The sequence below is a fragment of the Rhinopithecus bieti genome, unplaced genomic scaffold (genome assembly GCF_001698545.2).
Source record: "Rhinopithecus bieti isolate Rb0 unplaced genomic scaffold, ASM169854v2 scaffold_62779, whole genome shotgun sequence".
Lineage (NCBI taxonomy): Eukaryota > Metazoa > Chordata > Mammalia > Primates > Cercopithecidae > Rhinopithecus > Rhinopithecus bieti.
Genome location: NW_016823701.1, coordinates 289,004 through 315,304, shown reverse-complemented (window position 1 = coordinate 315,304; position 26,301 = coordinate 289,004). Strand labels below are relative to the sequence as shown.

At 48.8% G+C, this 26,301-nt stretch overlaps 2 protein-coding genes across 6 annotated transcripts in view; one reads left to right on the top strand and one right to left on the bottom strand.

Annotated features, from left to right (window-relative positions):
* ANKRD27 (ankyrin repeat domain 27) overlaps positions 1-19,968 on the bottom strand; it is a 79,839-nt gene extending 59,871 nt beyond the window's left edge. For 3 of the 5 annotated variants that reach the window (XM_017861716.1, XM_017861719.1, XM_017861718.1), the window contains exons 1-2: positions 19,837-19,968; positions 2,601-2,732 (exon numbers count right to left, since the gene is read on the bottom strand). In XM_017861716.1, coding sequence (XP_017717205.1) covers positions 2,601-2,702 — 102 coding nt within the window. In that variant the 5' untranslated portion in view covers positions 2,703-2,732; positions 19,837-19,968. Of the gene's footprint in view, positions 1-2,600; positions 2,733-19,659; positions 19,759-19,836 lie in introns of those variants that run through there. The other 2 variants (XM_017861721.1, XM_017861717.1) reach the window with 2 other exon arrangements.
* A 210-nt stretch (positions 19,969-20,178) lies between these two features.
* Positions 20,179-22,935, top strand: RGS9BP (regulator of G protein signaling 9 binding protein). Its single transcript, XM_017861715.1, has one exon. The coding sequence runs from the start codon at positions 21,009-21,011 to the stop codon at positions 21,714-21,716; it is 708 nt and encodes a 235-aa protein (XP_017717204.1). The 5' UTR covers positions 20,179-21,008; the 3' UTR covers positions 21,717-22,935.
* The last annotated feature ends 3,366 nt before the right edge of the window (positions 22,936-26,301 follow it).

Genomic DNA, 26,301 nt, shown 5'->3' with positions numbered 1-26,301 from the left:
AGAGCTATATTCTCTAATTTTTTAAATAATGAACTTTTTGGCTTCTAAAATCTAAAGTAAGAATATTGTAGTGAAGAAATATGGATCACAAAACTAATCATAAAACCTGGAAAAGATGTCAAGAAACCTAGCTTCTCGGCCGGGCGCAGTGGCTCAAGCCTGTAATCCCAGCACTTTGGGAGGCTGAGACGGGCGGATCACGAGGTCAGGAGATCGAGACCATCCTGGCTAACATGGTGAAACCCCGTCTCTACTAAAATACAAAACTAGCCGGGTGAGGTGGTGGGCGCCTGTAGTCCCAGCTACTCGGGAGGCTGAGGCAGGAGAATGGCGTAAACCCGGGAGGCGGAGCTTGCAGTGAGCTGAGATCTGGCCACTGCACTCCAGTCCGGGCGACAGAGTGAGACTCCGCCTCAAAAAAAAAAAAAAAAAAAAAACCTAGCTTCTCTTTGGGAGACGGAGGCGGACGGATCACTTGAGGCCAGGAGTTTGAGACCAGCGAGGACAACATGGTGAAACCCCATCCCTACTAAAAATACAAAAATTAGGCCGGCTGTGGGGACTCACGCCTGTAATCCCAGTTTATTGGGAGGCCAAGGCGGGTGGATCATGAAGTCAAGAGACCGAGACCATCCAGGCCAACATGGTGAAACCCCGTCTCCACTAAAAATACAAAAATTAGTTGGGCGTGGTGGCGCGCGCCTGTAGTCCCAGCTACTCAGGAGGCTGAGGCAGGAAAACTGCTTGAACCCAGGAGGCGGAGCTTGCAGTGATTCAAGATGGCGCCACTGCACTGTAGCCTGACAGAGCAAGACTCTGTTTCAAAAAAAAAAAAAAAAAAGCCGGGCATGGTGGCTTGTGCCTCTAATCCCAGCTACTCAGGAGGCTGAGGCAAATCGCTTGAACCCGGGAGGCAGAGATTGCAGAGAGTCAGAGTCAAGATCGTGCCACTGCACTCCAGCCTGAGCAACAGAGTGAGACTCTGTCTCCAAAAAAAAAAAAAGAAACCCGGTTTCTGATGGCAGAGCTTGGCCTGGGCAAAATGAAAGTCAATTCCTGGCTGGGTGCGGTGGCTCAAGCCTGTAATCCCAGCACTTTGGGAGGCCTAGACAGGCGGATCATGAGGTCAGGAGATCGAGACCATCCTGGCTAACACGGTGAAACCCTGTCTCTACTAAAAAAACACAAAAAATCTAGCCGGGCAAGGTGGCAGGTGCCTGTAGTCCCAGCAACTCGGTAGGCTGAGGCAGGAGAATGGCGTAAACCCGGGACGTGAAGCTTGCAGTGAGCTGAGATCCGGCCACTGCACACCAGCCCGGGCAACAGAGCGAGACTCTGTCTCAAAAAAAAAAAAAAAAAGAAAGTCAATTCCGGGCCAGGCATGGTGGCTCATGCCTGTAATCCCAGCAGTTTGGGAAGCCGAGGTGGGAGCATCACCTGAGGTCGGGAGTTCGAGACCAGCATGGCCAACATGGGTGAAACCCCATCTCTACTAAAAACACAAAAATTAGCCAGGCATGGTTGCACACACCTGCAATCCCAGCTACTTGGGAGGTTGAGGCAGGAGAATCACTTGAACCTGGGAGGCAGATGTTGCTGTGAGCCGAGGTCACACCACCAAACTCCAGCCTGGGCGATAGAACAAGACTCTGTCTCAAAAAAAATTAATAAATAAAAATAAAAGTAAATGAAAGTCAATTCCAGTGTCCCTGAGAGGCCACTGAGAACCTGAAGACACACTCAGCTAACCTGACTTCTCTTTCAGCTCAAACCCTCAGACACCTCACATACCTGAGTAAAGTCGCCCCACGGGTTAAGAGAAGTGGATATGCCCATTTGAGAGAGTAGGAGACAACAGACAAAAAGAAGACACAAGACTCCTCAAGCAGAGGCCACAGACGACACAAATGCACCCGGGACACTGTGTCCCCTAGTGCTGTCTAAGTAGGATGCCCACTAAGTTCACTGACCTGAGAACCGGAAAGATCCACAACACGGGGCCTGCCCTCTGTCCAGGCAGATGCCCCCACCGTGACAGGTGACAGCGTCTCCTGCCTGCTTCTCATTTCTGTCACCTGGCTGCCCCTGAAGGCTTCTGAGGTTGTGGCCTCTACCAGAGAAGTTCTTTCATCATGGTGCTTTCCTTTCGGAAAAGCCTTTCTAAGCAGTCTATGAATGCATTTACTTGGTCCCTTATTCTATGAGGGTGAGCACCCACTTCCCAGACAGACCAGGACTCGTGAGGCCCCAGGGAGCAACTCATTTTAGCCCTGGAGAAGCCCCCATAGGCAAGAGAGAAACAAGAGACCACCACAGCATGAGACCAAGTGTCACTGGTGGTGCTCTACGAAAGGGTACAGTTAGCCACAGGCAGGGGCCGGGAGTTCAGAGAAAGTATTACAGACTGGAATGCAATCCCAGGAGGCTTCCTGGAGGGAGCGGCTCATGGGGGCCCCTCGCTGCTCACTTAGAGACCAAGCACACTGCTGGGAGCTTGTTAAGCTGGGTTTATAACGAACTCCCTCCAAACTGAGTCTCAGTCTACCACATGTCTGGAACCATTCATGCCTCAGGGCAACCCTGAGGCTCAGCGCACTTACGATGCCATGGATTTGGGCCACTTTGCTGCACAAGTCCGGGCGCCACTTTTGCAGAGCCAGATAGAAAGGATTTTTCAGGAGGTCTTCATCATACAGAGCCATATGGACTTCAGATGGGTCTGAGCAAATCTCCTGCAACAAGGGAGGGAAAAGCAGTGAATGGCCATTTTCGAATTTATGTAACACATGAAAGTCTGCATGTGGCATTTTCTCTTTTTTTTGAGATGGAGTCTCACTCTGTCACCCAGTCTGGAGTGCAGCAGTGCAATCTCAGCTCACTACAACCTCTGCTTCCCGGGCTCAAACAATTCTCCTGGCTCAGCCTCGGGAGCAGCAGGGACTACAGGCGCCCGCCATCACGCCCGCTAATTTTTGTATTTTTAGTAAAGACAGGGTTTTGCCATGTTGGCCAGGCTGGTCTTGAACTCCTGACCTCAGGTGATCTGCCCACTTGGCCTCCCAAAGTGCTGGGATTACAGGCATGAGCCATCACACCCGACCTGCATCTGGCAATTTCTAAAGAGCATCCTCCAAATAAAAAAGAATTCATGACTGACTCCACCTGGAAATCTCAAATATATCCCACCAATTCCAAGATGACCTATTTGTTGGCTGATGTGTAAATTATGTTCAGAAAATCTTGTTAAACTCCAAGTCTTGGCTAAAGTATAAATGGCTATTTTTAGAACATCCTACAGGACCAAAATTATGACACTCTCAAGATACTCATGTATTTTTAATGAAATATTTTATCACACGGAAAAGTACTGAGTAATAATGCAAACCTAGCACTAGAATGAAGGAATCATGACATTTTGCCATGTTTGCCTCAGATTTTCTTTTAAGAAATAAAGTAGAAGGCAGGTGTGATGGTTCATGCCTGTCATTCTACCACTTTGGGAGCCTGAGGCAAGAGGATCCCGTGAGCCCAGGAGTTCAAGACCAGTCTGGGCAATATAGAAAACCCTCATCTCTACAAAAATAAACAATTATCTAGGTGTGGTGGCATGTGCCTGTTAGTCCCAGCCACTTGGGAGGCTGAGGCAGGAGAATCGCTTGAACCCAGGACGCAGAGGTTGCAGTGAGCCGAGATCATGCCACTGCATTCCAGTCTGGGCGACAGAGCGAGACTCTGTCTCAAAAAAAAGAAAATGAAAGAGGCCTGGGAGAGCTCCTTTGCTCCTCCGGCCACGTGAGGTTACAGAGAACAGACAGCTGTCTATGAAGCAGGCCCTCCCCAGACACCCAACCTGCAGGACCTTTACCTTGTACTTCCAGCCTCCAGAACTGTGAGAAACACATTTCTGTCATTTTCAAGTCATCCAGTCTACAGTGTTTTGTTACAGCAGCCTGCATTGGCTGAGACAGTGAGTATAAAGTCACATCCCACTGTTTTTAATTTTCACTGATTCATTAACTAAATGAACTAAATTTCTTTATGTTATGTAAACTGCCTTATGTCTTTTGCTCACTTTCCCACTGGGTTGTTGGCCTTTTTCTTAGGATTTATAGTTCTTTACACATCTGTATACTAGGGTAAGTTTTAAATACCATCTTCCAGGCTGGCTATAATCACAGCACTTGGGAAGGATGAGGTAGGAGGATCGCTTGAGGTCAAGAGTTCAAGACCAGCCTGGGCAACATAGCGAGACCCCATCTCTACAAAAAAAAGTTTTAAAAATTAGCCATGCGTGGTGGTGTGTGCCTATAGTCCCAGCTACTCAGGAGGCTGGGGCAGGAGAATCACTTCAGCCCAGGAGGTTAAGGCCACTAGGAGCCATGATCACGCCATTGCACTCCACCCTGCGTGATGGAGCAAGACGCTGTGTAAAAAAGAATATATATATATGCACACACACATATACTCACATCATCTCCCAGTCTGTAACTTGCTTTTTCATTTTGTCAAATGGATGTGTTCAGAAATAGAAGTTTGGATGTTATTTAGTTATTTTGAGACAGGGTTTCACACTGTCGCCCAGGCTAGAGCTGGAGTCCAGTGGCATGATCACAGCTCACCATAACCTTGAACTCCTGGGCTCAAGTGATCTCCCACCTCCCACCTCAGCCTCCAGAGCAGCTGGGACTACAGGCATGCACCACCACACCCAGCTTTTTTTTTATTTTTCATTTTTTGTAGAGATGAGATTTTGCTGTGTTGCCCAAGCTGAACTTGAACTCTTGGCCTTATGTAATCCTCCCACCTCAGCCTCCCAAAACGCTGGGATTACAGGTGTGAGTCACTGTGTCTGGACAGAAATTTTGATGTGAATGGGAAGTCATCCCTCAGTATACTTGGGGGATTGGTTCCAGGACCCCCTTGTATACCCAAGTCCATTCATACTCAAATCCCATGGTCGGCCCTGTGGAACTCACATGTCTGTGTCAGCCCTCCATATAGAGAAATTTGCAACCTGTGAATATGGTATTTTCAACCCGAATTTGGTTGAAAAAAACACATGTAAGTGGGCCCACACAGTTCAAACCCGTATTGTTCAAGGGTCAACAATAGTTGGCTTTGCCACTCTTTGCCTTTAAGGTCAGTGCTTTTAGAGACTTAGGAAGTCTGTAATTGGCATGTCTATCCTCTGGCAGGTCTTTTTGCAAAGTGACTTCACTATTCCCCCAACAGAAGATAGAGTAGGCCAGGCACGGTGGCTCACGCCTATAATCCCAGCACTTTGGAAGGCCGAGGCAGGCGAATCACTTGAGATCATGAGTTCGAGATCAGTCCAACCAACATGGCGAAATCACATCTCTACAAAAATACAAAAATTACCGGGGAGTGGTGGCGTGTGCCTGTTATCCCAGCTACCTGGGAGGCTGAGGCAGAAGAATTGCTTGAACTCAGGAGGCAGAGGTTGCAGTGACCCGAGATCCTGCCACTGCACTCCACCTTGGGCAAAAGAGAGAGACTCAGTCTCAAAAAAAAGAAAAAAAAAGGAAGCAGACTCATTTCCACAGCCCCTGAATCAGAGCCAGCCCTGTGACTTGCTTCAAACAACAGGGAGAATCGATGCTATACAGTTTATGAATGTCAGCTTCAAGAGGTCTTACAGGGGCCAGGCACAATGGCTCACTCCTGTAATCCCAGCACTTTGGGAGGCCAAGGGGGGAGGATCACTTCAGACCAGGAGTTAGAGACCAGCCTGGGCAAAATAGCAAGACCCTGTCTCTACAAATGATAAAATACAAAAATTATGGGCCGGGCGCGGTGGCTCGCAACTGTAACCCCAGTACTTTGGGAGGTCGAGGTGGGCAGATCACGAGGTCAGGAGATTCAGACCATGGTGAAACCCCGTCTCTACTAAAAATACAAAAAATATTAGCCAGGCGCGGTGGCGGGTGCCTGTAGTCCCAGCTACTCAGGAGGCTGAGGCAGGAGAATGGCGTGAACCCGGGAGGCGGAGCTTGTAGTGAGCTGAGATAGTGCCACCGCACTCCAGCCTGGGTGACAGAGCGAGATTCCATCTCAAAAAAAAAACAAACAAACAAACAAACAAAAAAAATTTTCCAGGCTTGCTGGCACGTGCCTGTAGTCCCAACTACTCAGGAGGCTGAGAAGGGAGGATCGCTTGAGCCCAGGAGTTTGAGGCTGCAATGAACTATGATTGAAACACTGCACTCCAGCCTAGGCAACAGAGTGAGACCCCATCTCTTTAAAAAACAAAAAAAAGCCCAGGTATGGTGGCTCATGCTCAACACTTTGGGAGGCCTAGGCGGGTGGATCACTTGAGGTCAGGAGTTTGAGACCAGCCTGGACAACATGGTGAAACCCCCTACTAAAATACAAAAATTAGCCAGGCATGATGGCATGCACCTGTAGTCCCAGCTACTCAGGAGGCTGAGACAGGAAAATCGCTTGAACCCAGGAGGCAGAGGTTGCAGTGAGCCAAGATCGCACTACTTCACTCCAGCCTGGGTGACAGAGCGAGACTCTGTCTCAAAACAAAAAAAAACTCTTAGTACATTTAAGAAATAAGAAAAATAAAAGTATATATATACATATACACTTATATAAGGCCTTGCAGATTCTCATTCTCTTGGTACCCCAAGATCCCAATGCTGTGAAGAAGCCCACGTGATGAAAGACCATGGGGGAAGAGGGAGGCCAAGGTGGCCCAGTAAGCACAGCCAACCTGCCAGCAGAATACAGCCCCTTGAGGGAGCCCAGCCGACACCAGCAGAGGAACCATCCCCCCAACTCACACAACGTAGGAAGTAATAAATTATGGCAGTTTGAAGTCACTACATTTTGGGTTGGTTTGTTACATAGCAAAGGCTACCTGAAACCACGTCCTTTCCAATTTCAAAGCCATAAAGGTAGTCCTTATGATTTCTAAAAATATTACAGTTTTCTATTTTTAGGTCTTCAGTCTATCTGGATTTTTGTACCTGCTATAAATCGAGTGTCTAACTGTATTTCTCCATATAGAAAGCCAATGGTCCCATCATCATTTTTTGAATATTCTATCCATTTCGCACTGGTTGATAATGCTACCGTTGTCACATTCCAAGATCCCACGTATGTTTAGCCTGTTTCCAGGCTCTATTCTGTTTCAAGGGTCTCACTGTCACATGTAAGAAATACAATTATGTATATATTACACAGAAATACACAATGTCATTTTAAATTTTCTATTAGCACATTAAAAAAGAAACAGGATACAATTAATTTTAATAACATATTTTATCTTAATATATCCAAAATACGATATTTTCAACATGTGACCATTATTTATTTTGTTTTTTAGAGACGGAGTCTTGCTATTTTGCCCAGACTATAGTGCAGTGGCTATTCACAGGCCGAGATCACAGGCATGATCTCGGCTCACCACAGCCCTAAACTCCCAGCCTCAAGCAATCCTCCCATTTCAGCCTCCCAAGTAGCTGGGACCACAGATATATGTCACTGCACTTGACTTCATCATTATTTAAAAGTTATTGGCTGGGCACAGTAGCTCACGCCTGTAATCCCACTACTCTGGGATTAGGTGAGGCTGAGGTGGGCAGATCACCTGAGGTCAGGAGTTCAAGACCAGCCTGGCCAACATTGTGAAACCGCATCTCTACTAATATACAAAAATTAGCCGGGTATGATGACGGCTGCCTGTAATCCCAGCTACTTGGGAAACTGAGGCAGGAGAATTGCTTGAACCCAGGAGGCAGCGGTTGCAGTGAGCCGAGATTGTGCCATTGCACTCCAGCCTGGGCAACAGAGCAAGACTACATCCCCAAATAATAACAATAATAAAAAGTTATTAATGATGGCCGGGCACAGCGGCTCATGCCTGTAATCCCAGCACTCTGGAAGGTCAAAGCAGGTGGACTGCTTGAGTCCACGACTTCGAGACCAGCCTGGGCAACATGGTGAAACCCCATCTTTACAAAATACAAAAATTAGCCAGGCTACTTGAGAGGCTGAGGCAGGAGAATCGCTTGAGCCCAGGAAGCAGAGACTCCAGCGAGCTGAGATCACGCCACTGCACACCAGCCTGGGCGACAGAGTGAGACTCTGTCTCAAAAAAAAAAGAAAGAAAGAAAGAAAAGAAAGAAAGAAAGAAAGAAAGAAAGAAAGAAAGAAAGAAAGAAAGAAAGAAAGAAAGAAAGAAAGAAAGAAAGAAAGAAAGAAAGAAAAAAACTATTATTAATGATATATTTTACATTCTTTTTTATTCCCAAGTCTTTAAAAGCTCGTGTGCATTTTACATTTACAGCACTTCTCAGTTCATACTAGCCACATTTCATGTGCTCAATAGCCACTAGCAGCTATATACTGGACAAGGCAGGTAGAGACCACATACTAAATTCAAATTAGTAGAGACCCATACTAAATTCATGGACTGGAGAGTGAATATCTTTATAATTACAAATTTTTTTTTCTTTTTGATACATAGTCTCTCTCTCTCACCCACACTAAAGTGCAGTGGCGTTGCAGCTCACTGCAACCTTTGCCTCCCGGATTCAAGCAATTCTCCTGCCTCAGTGGTGGGATTATAGGCACCCACCACTACATCTGGCTAATTTTTTGTTGTTGCTGTTATTGTTTTGAGAGGGAGTCTTACTCTGTCGCCCAGGCTGGAGTGCAGTGGCATGACCTCAGCTCACTACAAGCTCCGCCTCCCGGGTTCATGCCATTCTCCTGCCTCAGCCTCCCAAGTAGCTGGGACGACAGACGCCCGCCAACATGCCTGGCTAATTTTTTGTCTTTTTAGTAGAGACGGAGTTTCACCATGTTAGCCAGAATGGTCTCAATCTCCTGACCTCGTGATCCGCCTGCCTCAGCCTCCCAAAGTGCTTGGATCACAGGCGTGCCACCACGCCCAACCTAATTTTTGTATTTTTAGTAGAGACGCAGTTTCACCACGTTGGCCAGGCTGTTCTTGAACTCCTGGCTTCAAGTGATCTTCCTACCTCAGCCTCCCAAAGTGTTGGGATTACAGGCGTGAGCCACTGTGCCCAGCCTGCCTTTTTTTTTTTTTTTTTTTTGAGACGGAGTCTTGCTCTGTTGCCCAGGTTGGAGTGCAGTGGCACGATCTTGGCTCACTGCAACCTCTGCTTCCCAGGTTCAAGCAATTCTCATGCCTTGGCCTCCCAATTAGCTCAGACTACAGATGCATGCCACAACACTAGCTAACTTTTTCTGTGTGTTTTTTTGGTAGAGACGGGGTTTCACCATGTTGGCCAGGCTGGTCTTGAACTCCTGGCTTCAAGTGATCTTCCTACCTTGGCCTCCCAAAGTGTTAGGATTACAGGCGTGAGCCACCACACTCAGCCCTATAATTATGAATTTTATCATCCACGTATATGGCATATCTTTCTATGAATTTCTTCAATGTCCTCCAACTTTTCCATAAGGATCATGTATGACTTTTATTAGACTATTTATACATTCTGTATAGACTTTGCTGCTGTTGTGAAAGGGGTTGCTAAAATTAGATTGCTTATTATAGGTAAGGTTCTAAAAGCAAAAGCCAAATGGACTTACATCAGAGTCACGCTATACAGATAAAATAAGAATCACTATGGAACACACCTACCACTACCATCAGAACTAGGACTTCTGAAGCCAGAGTAGACCCTTCCATGATTCATGACTGAAAGGTCTGTGAAGCGCCAAAAGAAGATTACAGGTCAGTGTTCAACTCACTTTAGGAAATTGTGGGGAAAAGAAAGAGAGATCAGCCTGTTACTGTGTCTATGCAGAAAGAAGTAGACATAAGAGACTCCATTTTGTTCTGTATTTGAGATGCTGTTAATCTGTGACCCTACCCCCAACCTTGTCCTTGCAAGAGACATGTGCTGTTGGTGACTCAAGGCTTAATGGATTTTGGGCTGTGCAGGATGTACTTTGTTAAACAAGTGCCTGAAGGCAGCTTGCTGGTTAAAAGTCATCACCGTTCTGTTAATCTCAAGTATTCAGGGACACGCACACTGCCAAAGGTCGCAGGGACCTCTGCCTAGGAAAGCTAGGTATTGTCCAAGGTTTCTCCCCATGTGATAGTCTGAAATAGGGCCTCGTGGGAAGAGAAGGACCTGATCGTCCCCCAGCCCGACACCCGTGAAGGGTCTGTGCTGAGGAGGACTAGTACAAGAGGAAAGAAGGCCTTTTGGCAGATGTTGACAGTTGGGATAGAGAAAAGCATCTGTCTCCTGCCCGTCCCTGGGCAATGGAACATCTCAGTGTGAGACCCGATTGTATGCTCTGTTTACTGAGATAGGAGAAAACTGCCTTCCGGCAAAAGGTGGGACTTGCTGAAACAATGCTGCTAAAAGGTTTATGGAGATGTTTGCATATGCATATCAAGGCACAGCATTTTCTTTTGAACTTATTCATGTCACAGAGATCTTTATCCATATGTCTTACTGCTAATTTTCTCCCTACAATGATCCTATTGTCCTGCCACTCCCTTATCTTTAATATGGTAAAGATAATTATCAATAAATACTAAGGGAACTCAGAGACCGGTGCCGGTGTGGGTCCTCTGTATGCTGAGCGCCGGTCCCCTGGGCCCACTTTTCTTTCTCTATACTTTGTCTCTGTGTCTCATTGCTTTTCTCAAGTCTCTCGTTTCACCTAATGAGAAACGCCCACAGGTGTGGAGGGGCAGGCCACCCCTTCAGGAAATAAGCTGTTTGAAGGATGTTGCTGTCTGCAGATTGCTCCATGCAGCTAACTAATGTGAACCAGTGCTTTGCGTGTTTCATGAAACATTCTACAGCTGTTCCTCGTCGTCCCTGGTCTGCTCCTCTGAACCAATGAGCTCTCAGAGAGGATGCCTACAAAATGGGCACAGAAAAGGAGATCAGATATCTTTTTTTTTTTTTTTTTGAGACAGAGTCTCAGTTGCCCAGGCTGGAGTGCAGTGGCATAATCTCGGCTCACTGCCACCTCCGCCCCTGGGATCAAGCAATTCTCCTGCCTCAGCCTCCCTCATAGCTGGGATTACAGTTGTGTGCTACCACTCCTGGCTAATTTTTGTATTTTTAGTGGAGATGGGGTTTCACCATGATGGCCAGGCTGGTCTCAAACTCCTGACCTCAAGTGATCCACCTGCCTTGGCCTCCCAAAGTGCTGGGATTACAGGCATGGGCCACCACGCCTGGCCAGGAGATCAGATTTCTAACCACATCATCCCACCTCTCTGAGCCTCCATCTGGGCCTGCGCCATACAGAATGCTAATACCTGTCTGCAGGATTCTTATGAGGATCATTTACAAGCCACCTTCACTATCTGTGACACGCAGTACTGCCTATCAATGTAGCAACAGTTACTGCAAGCTCACATGGGACTTTTGTGAGAATTAGAAACAAGCACCCGACTTCCCAGGGGATGCAGCCCTGTACAAGGGCGCTAGGCTAGTAAGCAGGTCCTAGACCACACGCTGCACAGCCCCTGCTGCTGGGCAGTGAACAATCTGCCCACAATGTGAGCACAATTTTGCCCAACAATTACATATAATGGCTCTCTTGCTAATGTTTGACATTTTCCTTCATCAACTTACTGTCTTTATAAAAATGTATTTTACTTTTTGTTTTATTTTTGTTTACTTTTGTAGAAATGGAGTCTTGCTGTGTTGCCCAGGGTGGTCTTGAACTCCTGACTCAACAGGCATATGCCACCATCCTTGGCCTAAAATTTATTTTTTAAAAAATCTTATTACTACTTTAAATAGAAAAACGGTATCACTTCCAATGAAGAGAAGATCATCTTAAAGTTAAAAATTATAAAGGTAATTAATGTTATTTAAAACCTGATAATCCCAGTACTTTGGGAGGTCGAGGTGGGTGGATCCAGCCTGGCCAACATGGTGAAACCCGATCTCTATTAAAAATACAAAAAATTAGCCGGGCATGGTGGTGCACGCTTGTAATCTCAGCTACTCAGGAGGCTGAAGTAAGAAAATCACTTGAATCCAGGAGGTGGAGGTTGCAGTTAGCTGAGATCATGCCATTGCACTCCAGCCTGGGCAACAAGGGTGAAACTCCGTCTCAAAAGATTAAAAAAAAAAAAACCTCATTAGATGCTAAGCTTGAGCCTGGGGCCTTCTCTCTTCATTAAAATGAGAAAATCAGTAGCTATTAAAAAAGTGTAAAGTAAATTTATCCTTGATACAATTAGATGAATGAAATATGAACCAGGAGCTACTCTCTCACTATGTAACAGGGATCCAGAATGCCTCCTTGGGAAAACACTATGCATACATAACTCCATGATGAATTCTATTCCTGGGGACTAATGGTAAAAATAGCCACCATTTGGGAGAGTCCTTGTACCAGGCACTGTGATAACCTCTATAAATCCTCATCTTTACTCACTTACCTTTATTTCTTTATGAGTTGGGAGTCTCACTCTACTGACCAGGCTGGAGTGCAGTGACACAATCATAGCTCACTGCATCCTCAAACTCCTGGCCTCAAGCAATCCTCCCACCTTAGCCTCCTAAAGTGCCACAGTTACAGGCATGAGCCACCTGGCCTAGCCTAAATTTTTTGTTTTGTTTTGTTTTATTTTTGGTAGAAACAGGGTCTCGCTATGTTGCCCAGGCTGGTCTCAAACTTCTGACCTCAAGTGATCCTCCTGCCCTGGCCTCCCAATGTGCTGGGATTACAAGGCATGAGTCACTGTGCCCAGTCCTCATCTTTTTTTTTTTTTTGAGACAGGGTCTTGTTCTATCACTCATGCTGGAGTACACTGGTACAATCACAGCTCACTACAGCCTTGACCTCCCAGACTGAAGTGATCCTCCTGCCTCAGCCTTCCAAGTAGCTGGGACTACAGGCATGAACTACCAGGCTCAGCTAATTTTTTTTTATTCTTGGTAGAGATGGGGTCTCACTATGTTACTTAAGCAATCCTCCTGTCTCGGACTCCAAGGTGCTGAGATTACAAGCATGAGCCACTGTGCCCAGCTATTTTTTTTATTTTCAGTACAGATGGGGTCTCGCTATGTTGCCCAAGTGATCCTCCTGCCTCAGCTCCCCCAAAATGCTGGGATTATGAGTGTGAACCACCGCACCCAGCCCTCATCCTATTTTAATGCTCACAATAACTCTAGGCAAGTAGGTATCACTAGCCCGTGTCACAGATGAAGAAACTGAGATTCAGCTGGCCAACTCAAGACTAAACAAGAGCCTGCCATTCATTCATTCATTCATTCATTCATTCATTCATTCATTCAGTAGAGATGGCATCTCGCTATGTGGCCCAGGCTGGTCTCAAACTCCTGGCCTCAAGTAATCCTCCCGCCTCAGCCTCTCACAGCACTGGGATTACAGGCATAAGCAACCATGCCCAGCCCAAGAGTCATACTTTATTTCCCCAGATAGAAAAGTCCACAAAACAGACAGCTATACAGGCCCCTCACCTAATTCCCCAGGTCCAGCCAGAATTGTCTTGGCTGCAGGTGCCCTGGGTTCTGCATGAAAAAGGCCTGTCAGCCCCCAGTCAGTCCTCCTAGGGAGAAGAGACTAGCATAAAAATGGTTGTATATAATCCCTGCCTGGGCCCCACGGGTGCCTCTGCAACAACTCAGCTATTTGAATTGTTAAATTCACTTATTACTGGAGCCCAGATAATCCTTTTATGAGTTTCCACCACAGTGAGATAATGCAATTTTGCTGGGACAGAGTCACAAGAAAACAAAACTCTTTCTAGTTCCTGACATAGTTGGTTCTACGTGGCACATTGCAAAAGTAAAAGATGGTCTGGATGAAAGCCATGTGAGAAACAGGAGGCGATATGGTCAGACTCAAGCTGGGAAAAGATGCTCTTTCTGCTTCAGAAAAGATGCTGGAGGAACACCAATACTTCTACCCCCAAGATGAGGCAATAAGGACGGGCTTCCATGGACGAACTAAAAACAGAGCTGGGAGGTAAGGACCAGAGAGAGAAGAAAACAGCAGTGGTTGGGCACGGGGGCTCACACCTATAATCCAAACACTTTGGGAGGCCAAGGCAGGTGGATTACCTGAGGTCAGGAGTTCAAGACCACCCTGGCCAACATGGTGAAACCCCCCCATCTCTACTAAAAATATAACAATTAGCTGGGCATGGTCATGGGCACCCACAGTCCCAGCTACTTGGAGGCCGAGGCAGAAGAATTGCTTAAACCCAAGAAGTGGAGGTTGCAGTAGCCGAGATGGCACCACTGCACTCCAGCCTAGGTGATAAGCCAAGACTCCTTCACAAAAAAAAAAAAAGAAAGAAAGAAAGAAAAAAAGAAGGAAGGAAGGAAAGAAAGAAAAGGGAAGGAAGGAAGGAAGGAAGGGAGGGAGGGAGGGAGGGAGGGAAAATGAAAGAAAACAGCAGGGAAGGGGGATGAGGTAGAGCATGGGAAAGTAATAAGACTCCAAGCAGAGGTCAGAAAGGGGCAGAACAGCAAGGGAAGGGAAGGCCACTGAATGCCACATCAAAACACCATGTCCTTAACAAGCACTGCTGCGTGGACAGACCCTGCTGTTATCTAGCCCCAAGTCACCTGCTTTATCTTGGACTTCAGACCTCTTGGTCACTAAAGACTGAACCCTCTGTCCAGGAGTAGGGATTCAAAGAGCTCTGTCCTTTCATCCTTGCTGTCACATGAAAAAAATATGAAAAAAAGGACCTCTGTCCAACACTGTTCTCAACCTTTCTGTCCTAGTGTTAAAAATATGTAACATGCAGGGTGCAGTAGCTCATGCCTATAATCCCAGCACTTTGGGAGGCCGAGGCAGGCGGATCACCTGAGGTCAGGAGTTTGAGACCAGCCTGGCCAACATGGCAAAACCCTGGCTCTACTAAAAATACAAAAATTAGCCGGGCATGGTGGCAAACCCCTGTAATCCCAGCTACTCAGGAAGCTGAAGCATAAGAATCACTTCAACCCAGGAGGTGGCGCTTGCAGAGAGCCGAGATCATGACACTGCACTCCAGCCTGGGCAATAGAGGGAGACTCTGTCTCAATAAAAAATAAAAACTTTGGCCGGGCACGGTGGCTCAAGCCTGTAATCCCAGCACTTTCGGAGGCCGAGACGGGCAGAGTCACGAGGTCAGGAGACCAGACATCCTGTAACACGGTGAAACCCCGTCTCTACTAAAAAATACAAAAAAACTAGCCGGGGCGAGTGGCGGGCCTGTAGTCCCAGCTACTCGGGAGCTGAGCAGGGAGAATGGCATGACCCGGGAGCGGAGCTTGCAGTGAGCTGGAGATCCGAACTGCACTCCAACCCGGGTGACAGAGCAGAGACTCGATCTCAAAAAAAAAATAAATAAAATAAAAAATAAAAAAATAAAAATAAAAAATAAAAACTTCAAATTTAAATTTAAAAAAAGGGCCGAGTGCAGTGGCTATCACCTGTAATCCCAGCACCTTGGAAAGCTGTGGTAGGCTGATCACTTGAGACGGAGTTGAAGACCAGTCTGGCCAACATGGTGAAACCCCGTCTCTACTAAAAATACAAAAATTAGCCAGGCATGGGCGCCTATAATCCCAGCTACTAGGGAGGCTGAGGCAGAAGAATCACTTGAGGCTGGGAGGCGGAGGTTGCAGTGAGCCAAGATCATGCCATTGCACTCCAGAGTGAGACTCCATTTCAAAAAAAAAAAAAAAAACTGTAATATGCCAGGTGCAGTGGCTCACACCTGTAATCCCAGCACTTTGGGAGGCTGAGGCTGACAGATGATTGAGCCCAGGGGTTCAAAACCAGCCTGCATAACAAAGTGAGACCCTGTCTCTACAGCAAAATCAAAAAATTAGCTGGGTATGGTGGCACACACCCAGCCAGGGGAGGCTGAGGCAGGAGGATCACTTGAGCCCAAGAGGTCAAGGCTGCAATGAGTTATGATTGCACCACCACTGCACTCTAGCCTAGGCGACAGGGCAAGACTCTGTCTCAAAAAAAAAAAAAAAAAAGGTAATAACCTCATACAATCTGGTGCTTAATGCCAGAGCTGAATTCTTATATAGGGTAAATGCTTAAAAGAACAGTTTTATACCCTGTCAAGTTTATCTGCAACAATTAGTTTGCTGGCTGGGCACAGTGGCTCACACCTGTAATCCCAGCTCTTTGGGAGGCCAAGGCGGGTGGATCACTTGAGGTCAGGAGTTTGAGACCAGCCTGGCTAACATGGTGAAACCCTGTCTCTACTAAAACTACAATCAGTTGGGTGTGGTGGCCCATGCCTATAATCCCAGCTACTTGGGAGGCTGAGGCACGAGAATTTCTTGAACCCAGAAGGTGGAGGTTGCAGTGAGCTGAGATTGGGCCCCTGCACTCCAACCTGGGCGGCAGAGTGAGACCCTGTCTCAAAAAAAAAAAAAAAAAAAAAAAAAAAATTTTTTTTTTTTTAAAAAAAACAAAAAAAAAAAAAGTTTTTTTTTTTAAAAAAAAAAAAAAAAAAATTACTTTGCTATTTAAAATAACATGCAAAGAAAATGGACTTCTTCTTGTAAAACTAGAAAGATAAGTGAATCTTCTTATAAAACTTCTTTAAAAAAAATTCCATCCCTGCTTGGGCTCAAATGATGGGAAAATGTACAGAAAATCCAGCTGAGTTAGCTGGAGATACCAAATACCCCTAAATGTGAGTTTTCTGCAGTTATTCTACAAACAGCAGAGCCATGTGAGGCCTCAAACTAGTATTTCAGGCGGCAGTGTGCACACTCGTGGTTTTGTGGTCTTCAACCGTCCTGCGAGCCCAGATAAGTCTGGGTGGTCAGGAACCGTCTGGTGACAGCGTGCAACCCAGCTCAGCAGAATTCAGCACGGGGAATTCAGCCTCCTTAGAGATGCACTCCCTGCTGAAATCTCCCTGCAGTGGCTGTTCCTGCCCTTCCAGGGCTCTAACCAAACACTCTGACCAGGAATGCTTCCCAACAGATGAGCAGTATTCTCCAGTTGGTCCAATTTATGATTCAGAACGAAAAGGCGAAAAACGAAAACTTTCTATTCATCTATTTTTCATACCAATGGAAACAATGTGGTGATGTAATAAACGCTGTTACAGTCACTTGTGTCCTTCTGACCTATAACATTTAGAGATCCTGTCCATATTCTTCTCAAAGCTTCTCATTAAAGCACCCAGCCCTGCGCCTGGCTCCCTGCAGACATGGAGTAACTGCTCACCCACTTGAACAAAATGATAGTGGTGCATTACCGAGCTCCCAGGGAGAGGTCATCCCTCACAAGAGCTGGAACTCCACTGTCCATATCCAGGGTAGGTGAGGGGCTAGCCCCAGGTCATAGCCAAGCAGGCACAAAGGCAAAAAGCCCAAAACAATCAGGATGCTCAGTGCCAGCCCAACACAGTGACAGCTGGAATGTGCAGGGTTAGAGAGAAGCCAGGACCGGAACCAGGGCGGGACCATGCAGGGAGCAGAAGAGTTTGGAGGAGCAGAACAGCCCCTCCGAATGTCACTGCATCACCCTGTTCCTGGACCGCAGGGAGAACCACCATGTACCCTCCACCAGTATCTTGGGCAGACAGGCAGGAGCTCTAGAGCCACTTCTCAGTGTTCCTCAGATGGAGAATCAATCCCAGGACAAATCGAGTCTGGATCCTTCTGGACTGAATCCTTTCTAGGACTGGTACCTATCATGACATGGTCACATTCCTCCGCTCCTCTATGAGAGGATGGAGTCATTGGACACCAGCCTAGTGCTGGCAAATGACAGACCGGAAGATCCCCAGCAGGACAGATGCCACAGAAACCCTAACCGGGACACAGAAACATCACTAACAAAGATGTAGCAGCTGCTTTGGTGAGGGAGACACAGTTTAACAGCCACAAAGAGGCACAATGGAGACCCTAGCCCCAGGCCATCTGCAGACACCTCTGCCTGCCCTCCCAGGGAAGCTGCCGGGCAAGATTAATTCAGGTCACCAGGCAAGTCTGGGTGTAAGTTGGGAATGCAAGTCTATCCAACGTCAGAGCCCCAGGTGCATTCCTGTCCCTATGGCTGGTCAGGAGAAGTCTCCGCTCCTGCTCTCATCCTGCACCCCCTTCTTCCAAGGCCTACGGGCTGTGCCTCCTGGATCTGCCCCCTGGATTTCACTCACACCTGTCCACCAGCAACAAAACAAACTGATCTTTCCAACACCGAGCTCTGCAGGATTCCTCAAAGGCTTCCCCCTACTCCCCACCAGGTGAGCCCTCAACTTCTCTGCTAGGTGCTCAGGACCTGGCATGTCTGGCTTCTGGCCACCTTTGCAGCTTCCTCACCCTCTGCTGTCTCCAAAGCTCCCCCCTGAAGGGAAAGAGGGTTTTCCCTCTTTCCACCCATTTTGTCCTGAAAACTACTATTCCCCTGGGAACAAACCCATGTAGCATGTGGGTGGCTCAGAACCCCCCCTTCCACACAATAGTCAAGGCCAGGAGTACCCAAGCCCTGGCAGCAAACACCCAGCCTACTGCTCACCCAGTTAAAGGATAGCTCCCTGAGTGACAGCAGGCCCCGGGGCTCAGTGCACCGGACCCCCAGTCCACCTCAACACCAGACCTCATGCCAGGCTAATCTCGAAACGATAATAGCTACTGCTCAGCAAAACGTGGTGACTAGTGCCTGTAACCCCAACACCTTGGGAAGCCAAGACAAGACCACGGCTTAAGACCAGGAGTTCAAGACCAGCTTGGGCAACCGAGCTAGATCCTATCTCTACAAAAAAAAAAAGCAAAAATTAAAAATTAGTCGTGCATAGTGGCATGTACCTGTACTTCCAGCTTTACAAAGGAGGATGAGGTGAAAGGATTGCTTGAGTCTAGGAGTTTGAAGCTGAAATGAACTATGATGGCATCACTGCACTCCAGACTGGTCAACAGAGCCAGACCCTGTCTCAAAAAGAAAGAAAAAGAAAAGAAAGAAAAGAAAAAAAAAATCCACTGCTCTACTCTTCAGCCAGTGGGAAGAGTGCATTATTAAATTAAAACAGTGGCCTCTCTCCATGGAACCCATCAACTTGTAAAATCCGAGCTCTCTGCAGCCTCACAGTCCCTCCAGCACTGCCAGCAGCCCTCGTTCCCTGCATGCTCTAAATCCTCAGCGAAGACTTGTCCCTTGCTCCCTCGCCCAGCACGGACCGCGAGTGCCCACGTCCCCTGCACCTCGAGGGGCAGCCAAGGGGGCACCGAGTGGCTCGTGCGCTCCTGGGCAGTCCATTTTCAACCAAAAGACGGAACAGACTCAGAATCCAGAACATCTCTTGGGGCGTAAGAGTTTTCCTTTAACAATCTTTACCTGTGGGGACGCAGAGACCCCGCCCCGCGAGAGGCCGGCAGCCAGGGATTCCCCGCTCCGCGCCCTCTTCACCCCCACCCCCGGAAATCACAGCCGCCGGGCGCGCGGCTCGAACCCCCACCCGCTGCCTCCCCTCCAGCAGCCCCTAGGCCGCGGGGAAACTGCGCGGCGACTGCCCGCGCCCCGCCAGGTCCGAACCCCCAGACTCGGGACCCCGGCCCCACCCGCCGGTGTCTACGCAGCGGGGCTCGGAGGATGCATTCTCCACATCGACCGCTCCCTCTCCTCCAGACCCAAGGGGCGGAGTGGGCAGGGCGCGCCGGCTGCGGACCGGGCACCCACCTGGGGACGAGGGGTCTAGGGCGGCGCTGGGCCACCTGGCGGACCCGGGAGCGGACTGCGGAGAGCAGGGAGCCCCTCCCCCCTCACTCTCCGGGCCCCGCCCGGCCGCCGCGCTCCGCGGCGCAGCCGTCCCGCGGGAGGGGAGGCGCGGGAGGAGGCCAGCGCGAGGACACTTACTTAAAAGGCTACATCCCTTCATTCCCACCCATCCTGGGCGGCGGCGGCACCTCCCTCGTCCGCTGCTGGGACCTCGATGCCCACCACCCTAGCGCGGCGATCGGGCCCTATAGCCCACCCCTTACTCCGCCGAGGGGCGGAGCCGCGCCACAGCTGACCCAGTGAGAAACCGTCGTTTCCCAGAGTGACGTGTGCACAGAGCAATCATTGAGTCCAGCCCAGCCGGGGGCGGAGCTCAGGCGGCTCCCTACGCTTCCTACTCCAGCTGGCCCCGCCCCGCGCCAGCAACTGCGCGTGCCCAGAACGTGAGGGGCAGGGCTGGGAGCCGGGGCTGACACTAGAGGTGGGGTACGCGCTCGGAAGCACTGACCCGCAGAGCGCGATGCGCCCGGGACACCGGACCCCGGCAGCGCCCAGCCCCTCGGATTGCCAGTCACTGCTCGCTTTGGGGCACGGAGGTGCCCAGTCTTGCGAGGCACCCCACGTCCTGTCGCCGAAAGGGTCCGGGAGTCAGTATAGTTGGGTTCTAGTCCCCTCACTGGTAAAAACTCCGCGGGAGCCTGGCCTGCTTTTTACCTGGGTCTCAGTTTCCCCATCCGTAAAATAGGACGTGTTTTAACTCTTGAGCGCTAACATTCCAGAACTCGGATGGGGTGAAAGGGAGGGAGGAATGGGCGACCCACACGTGACCTCCCCGCGCGGAGCCCCGCCTACCGCTGATCCAGGGGGTGGCAGCTTCGGCCGGGACAGGCGGGGTGGGCGGGTCCTAGGAAACCCTACCCGGCCGCCCCTTGGCAGCGCCTAAGGCGGAGCGCGCGGCTCTGCGTCCTGCTCGCCCCGGGGTTGGCACCCAGGGAGGATGGGGACCGCACCCTCAGCTTCCCAGGGAGCCACCGTGGAGGCCAGGGCGGCGCAGAAACACGGCGTGTGACTCTGAGTGCGCCTGGGAGGATGGACGAGGGAGCGGGGGACCGCTAACGGGGCTCCCTCTCCGCGCCCAGTCCGCAGAGAAGCACGTCGAGGGTCCCAGGCGGGCTCGGTGGACGTTGGCGGCAGCGCCGAGCGAGTCACGGACCATGAGGAGCGTTCGTGCGGCCCGGACCGAGGCCGGAACGGGGGCTAGCCGCGTCCTGCCGCCCTGAGGCAGCAGGGCCCATCCGGAGCGCACCGCAATGGCGAGGGAGGAGTGCAAGGCGTTGCTAGATGGGTTCAACAAGACGACTGCGTGCTACCACCACCTGGTGCTGACCGTCGGAGGCTCGGCAGACTCGCAGAACCTGCGGCAGGAGCTGCAAAAGACGCGCCAAAAGGCGCAGGAGCTGGCGGTGTCCACCTGCGCCCGGCTGACTGCCGTGCTGCGCGACCGGGGCCTGGCCGCCGACGAGCGCGTGGAGTTCGAGCGTCTGTGGGTGGCCTTCTCGGGCTGCCTGGACCTGCTGGAAGCGGATATGCGACGCGCGCTGGAGCTGGGTGCCGCCTTCCCGCTGCACGCGCCTCGGCGGCCGCTGGTGCGCACAGGTGTAGCCGGCGCCTCCTCCGGTGTGGCGGCGCGCGCGCTGAGCACCCGCAGCCTGCGGCTCGAGGCGGAGGGCGACTTCGACGTCGCGGACCTGCGGGAGCTGGAGCGCGAGGTTCTTCAGGTGGGCGAGATGATCGACAACATGGAGATGAAGGTCAACGTGCCCCGCTGGACCGTGCAAGCCCGGCAGGCGGCGGGCGCCGAGCTCCTGTCCACAGTCAACGCCGGCCCCTCCTCGGTCGTGTCCGTGGAGGAGCGCGGAGGGGGTTGCGACCCCAGGAAGGCCCTGGCCGCCATCCTTTTCGGCGCAGTGCTGCTGGCGGCTGTGGCCCTAGCCGTGTGCGTGGCGAAGCTGAGCTGATGGACATTGGATGGCCGCCTGCTGCCGCTGCTCCCTCCCTGGAGAAAAGACTAGGGATGGGTGTGGGGTCTGGCCTGTGCAAGGGGAGTGATCCTAAAACCCCGTGTGTGCATGGGTACACGCGCGTTTCCAGTGCACATCTGCCTGGGCAGGACACGGTTTCCTCTTGCTGGCCCGGGAGGAGTTAACTTTGCGCCGGCCGTCAGGGCATTACCGCTAACGTCTACAGGAGCTTTATTCCCTATTAGTAGAAAACCGTCACAGTGACCCCAGATCCCTCTGAGTTAATGAGTTAACACGTGTGCTGTTGGGGCGTCTTTACAGGGAGTCCATGTTTGGTGGCCACCCCTGCCAGTGTCAACCCCTCTCCTCGCAGGGCAGTTTGAAAAGGTGGGTGGGGTGGGGTGAAGTTTGGAGAGGGGCGCTTTTTGGTTCTATGTGGTTGGTCTGTTTCCTGGACAAGAAAAATTGCAATCAAATGTCAGCAGTTTTTATTACCTTAATCTTTCAGGACCTAAATTTAGGAGAGTGTCCTGAGAGCAGTTCATACAAAGGGCTTTCTCTAAGACGCGCTACAGCGCTTCCTAACAGAGTTTATCCATTTGTCCCCAAAAGCAGCTAGAAGAGATTTGAGGTCATGACCTCCCACTGCTGCTCAGGGGCTGACCCTGTTTAGGAAACCAAAAAGGATGGGTTGAACCCACTCTCACGGACTTAGATCCAGTGCGCACACTTGCCTGCGGAAAGGGGCTCTTCCCAGCCATCCAGAGATGGGTGTAAGAGGAAGAGCGGAGGCTTGGGGTGGGGCCACCTGGTGTTTAAACAGGCACTTTCTCCTCTGGGGCTTATTTTTGTTCCAGAGCTAGACCAGAGTGTTTGATCCTCCTTTGCAGGAGGGCTGGGAATCCTCTTTAGAGCACTTAATCCTATTTATCCCTTGGAATGGGCGTGCTGGCCAGTAGGAGGGCTGGCTTTGGCAGCTCCCTGACCCCCGCGCTGCCCGCCCCTCCGGGGTAATGTAGCATTACTGGCCCACAGAGGTTTTGAGCCAATCAGCTCTGAGACTGGGTTAGAATGTAACAGCTTTAACTGGGAATTTAAGAAGCTTTTAAAGAAGCTTTTAAAAAGTAATAATCCTCTGAAAGAAAAATGACGTACCAACAGCGTGTACTATAAAAGCTGTTTTTTTTAATAAAGAACGCTGGGCAATGAACTCATACCTGCCAATGAGTCAAACATAGCATCTTTACGCAGATACTTAGATTACTTTTAAATATACATTGCATCTACTTCTGAAGTTGATAGTCTTCCCCCCCCCCTTTTTTCTTTTTTGAGACAGGGTCTCCCACTGTCACCCAGGCTGGAGTGCAACGGTGTGATTGTGGCTCACTGCAGCCTCCAAATCTTGGGCTCAAGCTATCCTCCTACCTCAGCCTCCTGAGTAGCTAGAACTACAGGTGTGTGCCACCGCACCTGGCTAATGTTTTTTAAGGCAGTTAATTAATTTATTTATTTTTATTTTTCTTTAGAGACAGGATCTTGCTGTGTCGCCCAGGCTAGAGTGCAGTGGTGCAATCAGCAAACCACAGCCTTGAATTCCTGGGCTCAAGCTCTCCTCCCATCTTACCCTCCCAAGTAGCTGGGACTAAAGGTATGCACCCATACACTCAACTAATTTTTCATAGAGACAGAGTCAGGCTATGTTGCCCAGGCTGGTCTCAAACTCCTGGCCTCAAGCGGTCCTCCCACCTAGGCCTCCTAAAGTACTGGGATTACAGGTATAAGCTACCATGCTCAGTCTAAAATCAATATTCTTTATTTTTTTCTATAATTTCACTGCAAAATAAAATCTATAGTCTTGAGTTAGCCACACAGGTGCAAATGACAGAACGTTAAGTGGCTTCTAATTCTTTTGATCAACAAGTAAGAAAATGCTTGGTCCTTGATCTCAGGATGACATGTGCCTGAGCAGTGCTGCCAAATCCCGCCTGTGGTCCAGAGAGAGCTCTGTCCCATTCTTGGGTAAGTTAGGCTCTAAAAACAGATGCATTTAACTTTCTTTTATTTTCTTTTTTGAGACAGAATTTCACTCTTGTTTCCCAGGCTGGAGTGCAATGGCGTGATCTGGGCTCACTGCAACTTCTGCGTCCTGGGTTCAAGCAAATCTCCTGCCTCAGCCTCCCGAGTAGCTGGTATTACAGGTGACTGCCACCGTGCCTGGCTAATTTTTGTATTTTTAGTAGAGATGGGGTTTCACCACATTGGCCAGGCTGGTCTTGAACTTCTGAACTCAGGTGATCTGCCCACCTCGGCCTCCCAAAGTGCTGGGATTACAGGCGTGAGTCACCTCGCCAGGCCACATGTAACTTTCTAAAGGTAATTTGCAATAAATTCCAGAGACTTTGGCTGAAAACCGACAAGGATTTTTTTTTATTCTTTTTTACCCCAGAAGTGAGAAGGGGGGTGACCAGGGGAAAGGAATTAGCCATTTTTCACACGAGCAGAGGTAGATAGCAGAAGGGGTGCTGTCAGAACACCCAGATTTAAGAGTCACTCTCCCCCCACCTCCCACTACTCCTCAGGAGGACTAAGAGATTCCAGAAGCTCAGATAGGGCAAATGTGGGATCTGTGTTTGTGTCTATGATCATGCTTTTAAAAGACCCACAAGGTCTTAAGCTGATTAAATGTTTTACAATTACCTTTTTTTCTTTTTTTTTTTTTTAAGAGACTGGGTCTCTCTCTGTTGCCAGGCTAGAGTACAGTGGCACAATCATAGCTCACTGAAGCCTCAAACTCTTGGATTTGAGAGATCCTCCTGTCTCAGCCTCCTGTCTGGGACTACAGGCGTGCACCATCACACCCTGCAAATTTTAAAAATATTTTTATTTTTTAGTTCTTGTAGAAATGGAGCCTTCATTATGTTGCCCAGGCTGGTCTCAAACTCCTGGGCTCAAGCAGTCCTCCCATTTCAGCCTCCCAAAACCCTGAGATTTATAGGTATGAAACACCACGCTTAGCTGACAATTACTAATAACAAGTACCTCCTGCGTCACCCAGTGTGGGTGAATCTGAATAGGGGCCACTTCAAATTCTTTTGCGCCTGGTTGCCCAGAGTGTCTTTGGAGATGACATAGAATGTTTTTAAGCCCTTCCTCCCGCATATGGAGTCTCTTTTTACCTTCCCCAGAGTCTCATCTCTCTCTGGCAAGAGAAGGCTGGGACATTTCATAACCCTGTGTTGGAAAATATACCTAGGCCAGCACAGTGACTCAAGCCTGTAATCCCAGCACTTTGGGAAGCTGAGGCAGGTGGATCACCTGAGGCCAGGAGTTTGAGACCAGCCTGGCCAACATAGCGAAACCCAATCTCTACTAAAAAATACAAAAATTAGCTGGGCATGGTGGCACACGTCTGTAGTCCCAACTACTCAGGAGGTTAAGGCAAGAGATTTGCTTGAATGCTGGAGGTGGAGGTTGCAATGAACAAGATCGTGCCACTGCACTCCAGCCTGGGCAACAGAGCAAGACTCCATCTCAAGAAAAAAAAGACAAAGAAAGAAAGTGTATCTAAAAATAAAGTCCTAAAGGTATTCTACTGTTTCTGAGATAGGGAACCTCTGTGTTTTGGTTTATGAATTTTAAAAAAATGGTTTAGCAGAACCTATTGTTGAAATAACCTATCAGATATGTGTTTCACTGAGGGCAGTGGGACAAACAAGGTTATTCTCTTTTTTTTTTTTCTTTTGAGACAGGGTCTCAATCTGTCACCCATGCTGGAGTGCAGTGGTGCAAATGTAGCTCATTGCAACTTCAAACTCCTGGGCCTAAGCGATCCTCCTTTCTTAGCCTCCTGAATTGCTGGGACTACAGGCTTGCACCACCATTCCTGGCAGGATAAACAAGTTTTTGTTGTTGTTGCTCTTTCCACCCACTTGGCTTATCTTTGGGTATTTAGTTATATGTGGATCAGATATGTACTTGATTCTGAAGGTCTTATGCTCTCTGAAAGTAGTGATAAGATCTTGCAGAAGAAAAAGCTGAATTACAATAAATATACTCACCCTGTTGATCTATTAATGTAAACAGCTCTTTGAGTTTGAAAATTTTAAGTATTAGGGGTATTTGGTATTATTTGGAGTTATGACATTGCCTAATAGAACTTCTGCTATACGACAAGCAAAATCACTTTCTGCCTTGTTTAATAGGCTGCTCTCTAGCATCTCTGTTCTCATTTTTATATATAATGCAAGAGATTGCTTTCTAATAGAAGCCTGATTAAATAGAGATGTTTGGTGCATAAGTCATTAATTTTCTATGAATATTTAGTATGATCTTAAACCATGATACAAGTATAGGAAAAAAAAACAAAAAAATTCAAACTGTGTTAGCTGACACTGAAAAGACAAAAACTTGGAATGTCAAGGCTTTTATCATGGAAACTTTGATTTCAGAAGAATGTGATCTGGGCTTTTGTTATTAGTAAAAATAATATTTGTAGGAGAAAAAAATGCCTGGCAAATTATTTTTATGTGTTCTAAGAACACATGATTTTTTTCTTTTCTTTTTTTTTCTTTTTTTTTTTTGA

Excerpts from the sequence above, each read along its gene's own strand:
- RGS9BP (XM_017861715.1), top strand. The coding sequence starts at position 21,009 with ATGGCGAGGGAGGAGTGCAAGGCGTTGCTAGATGGGTTCAACAAGACG.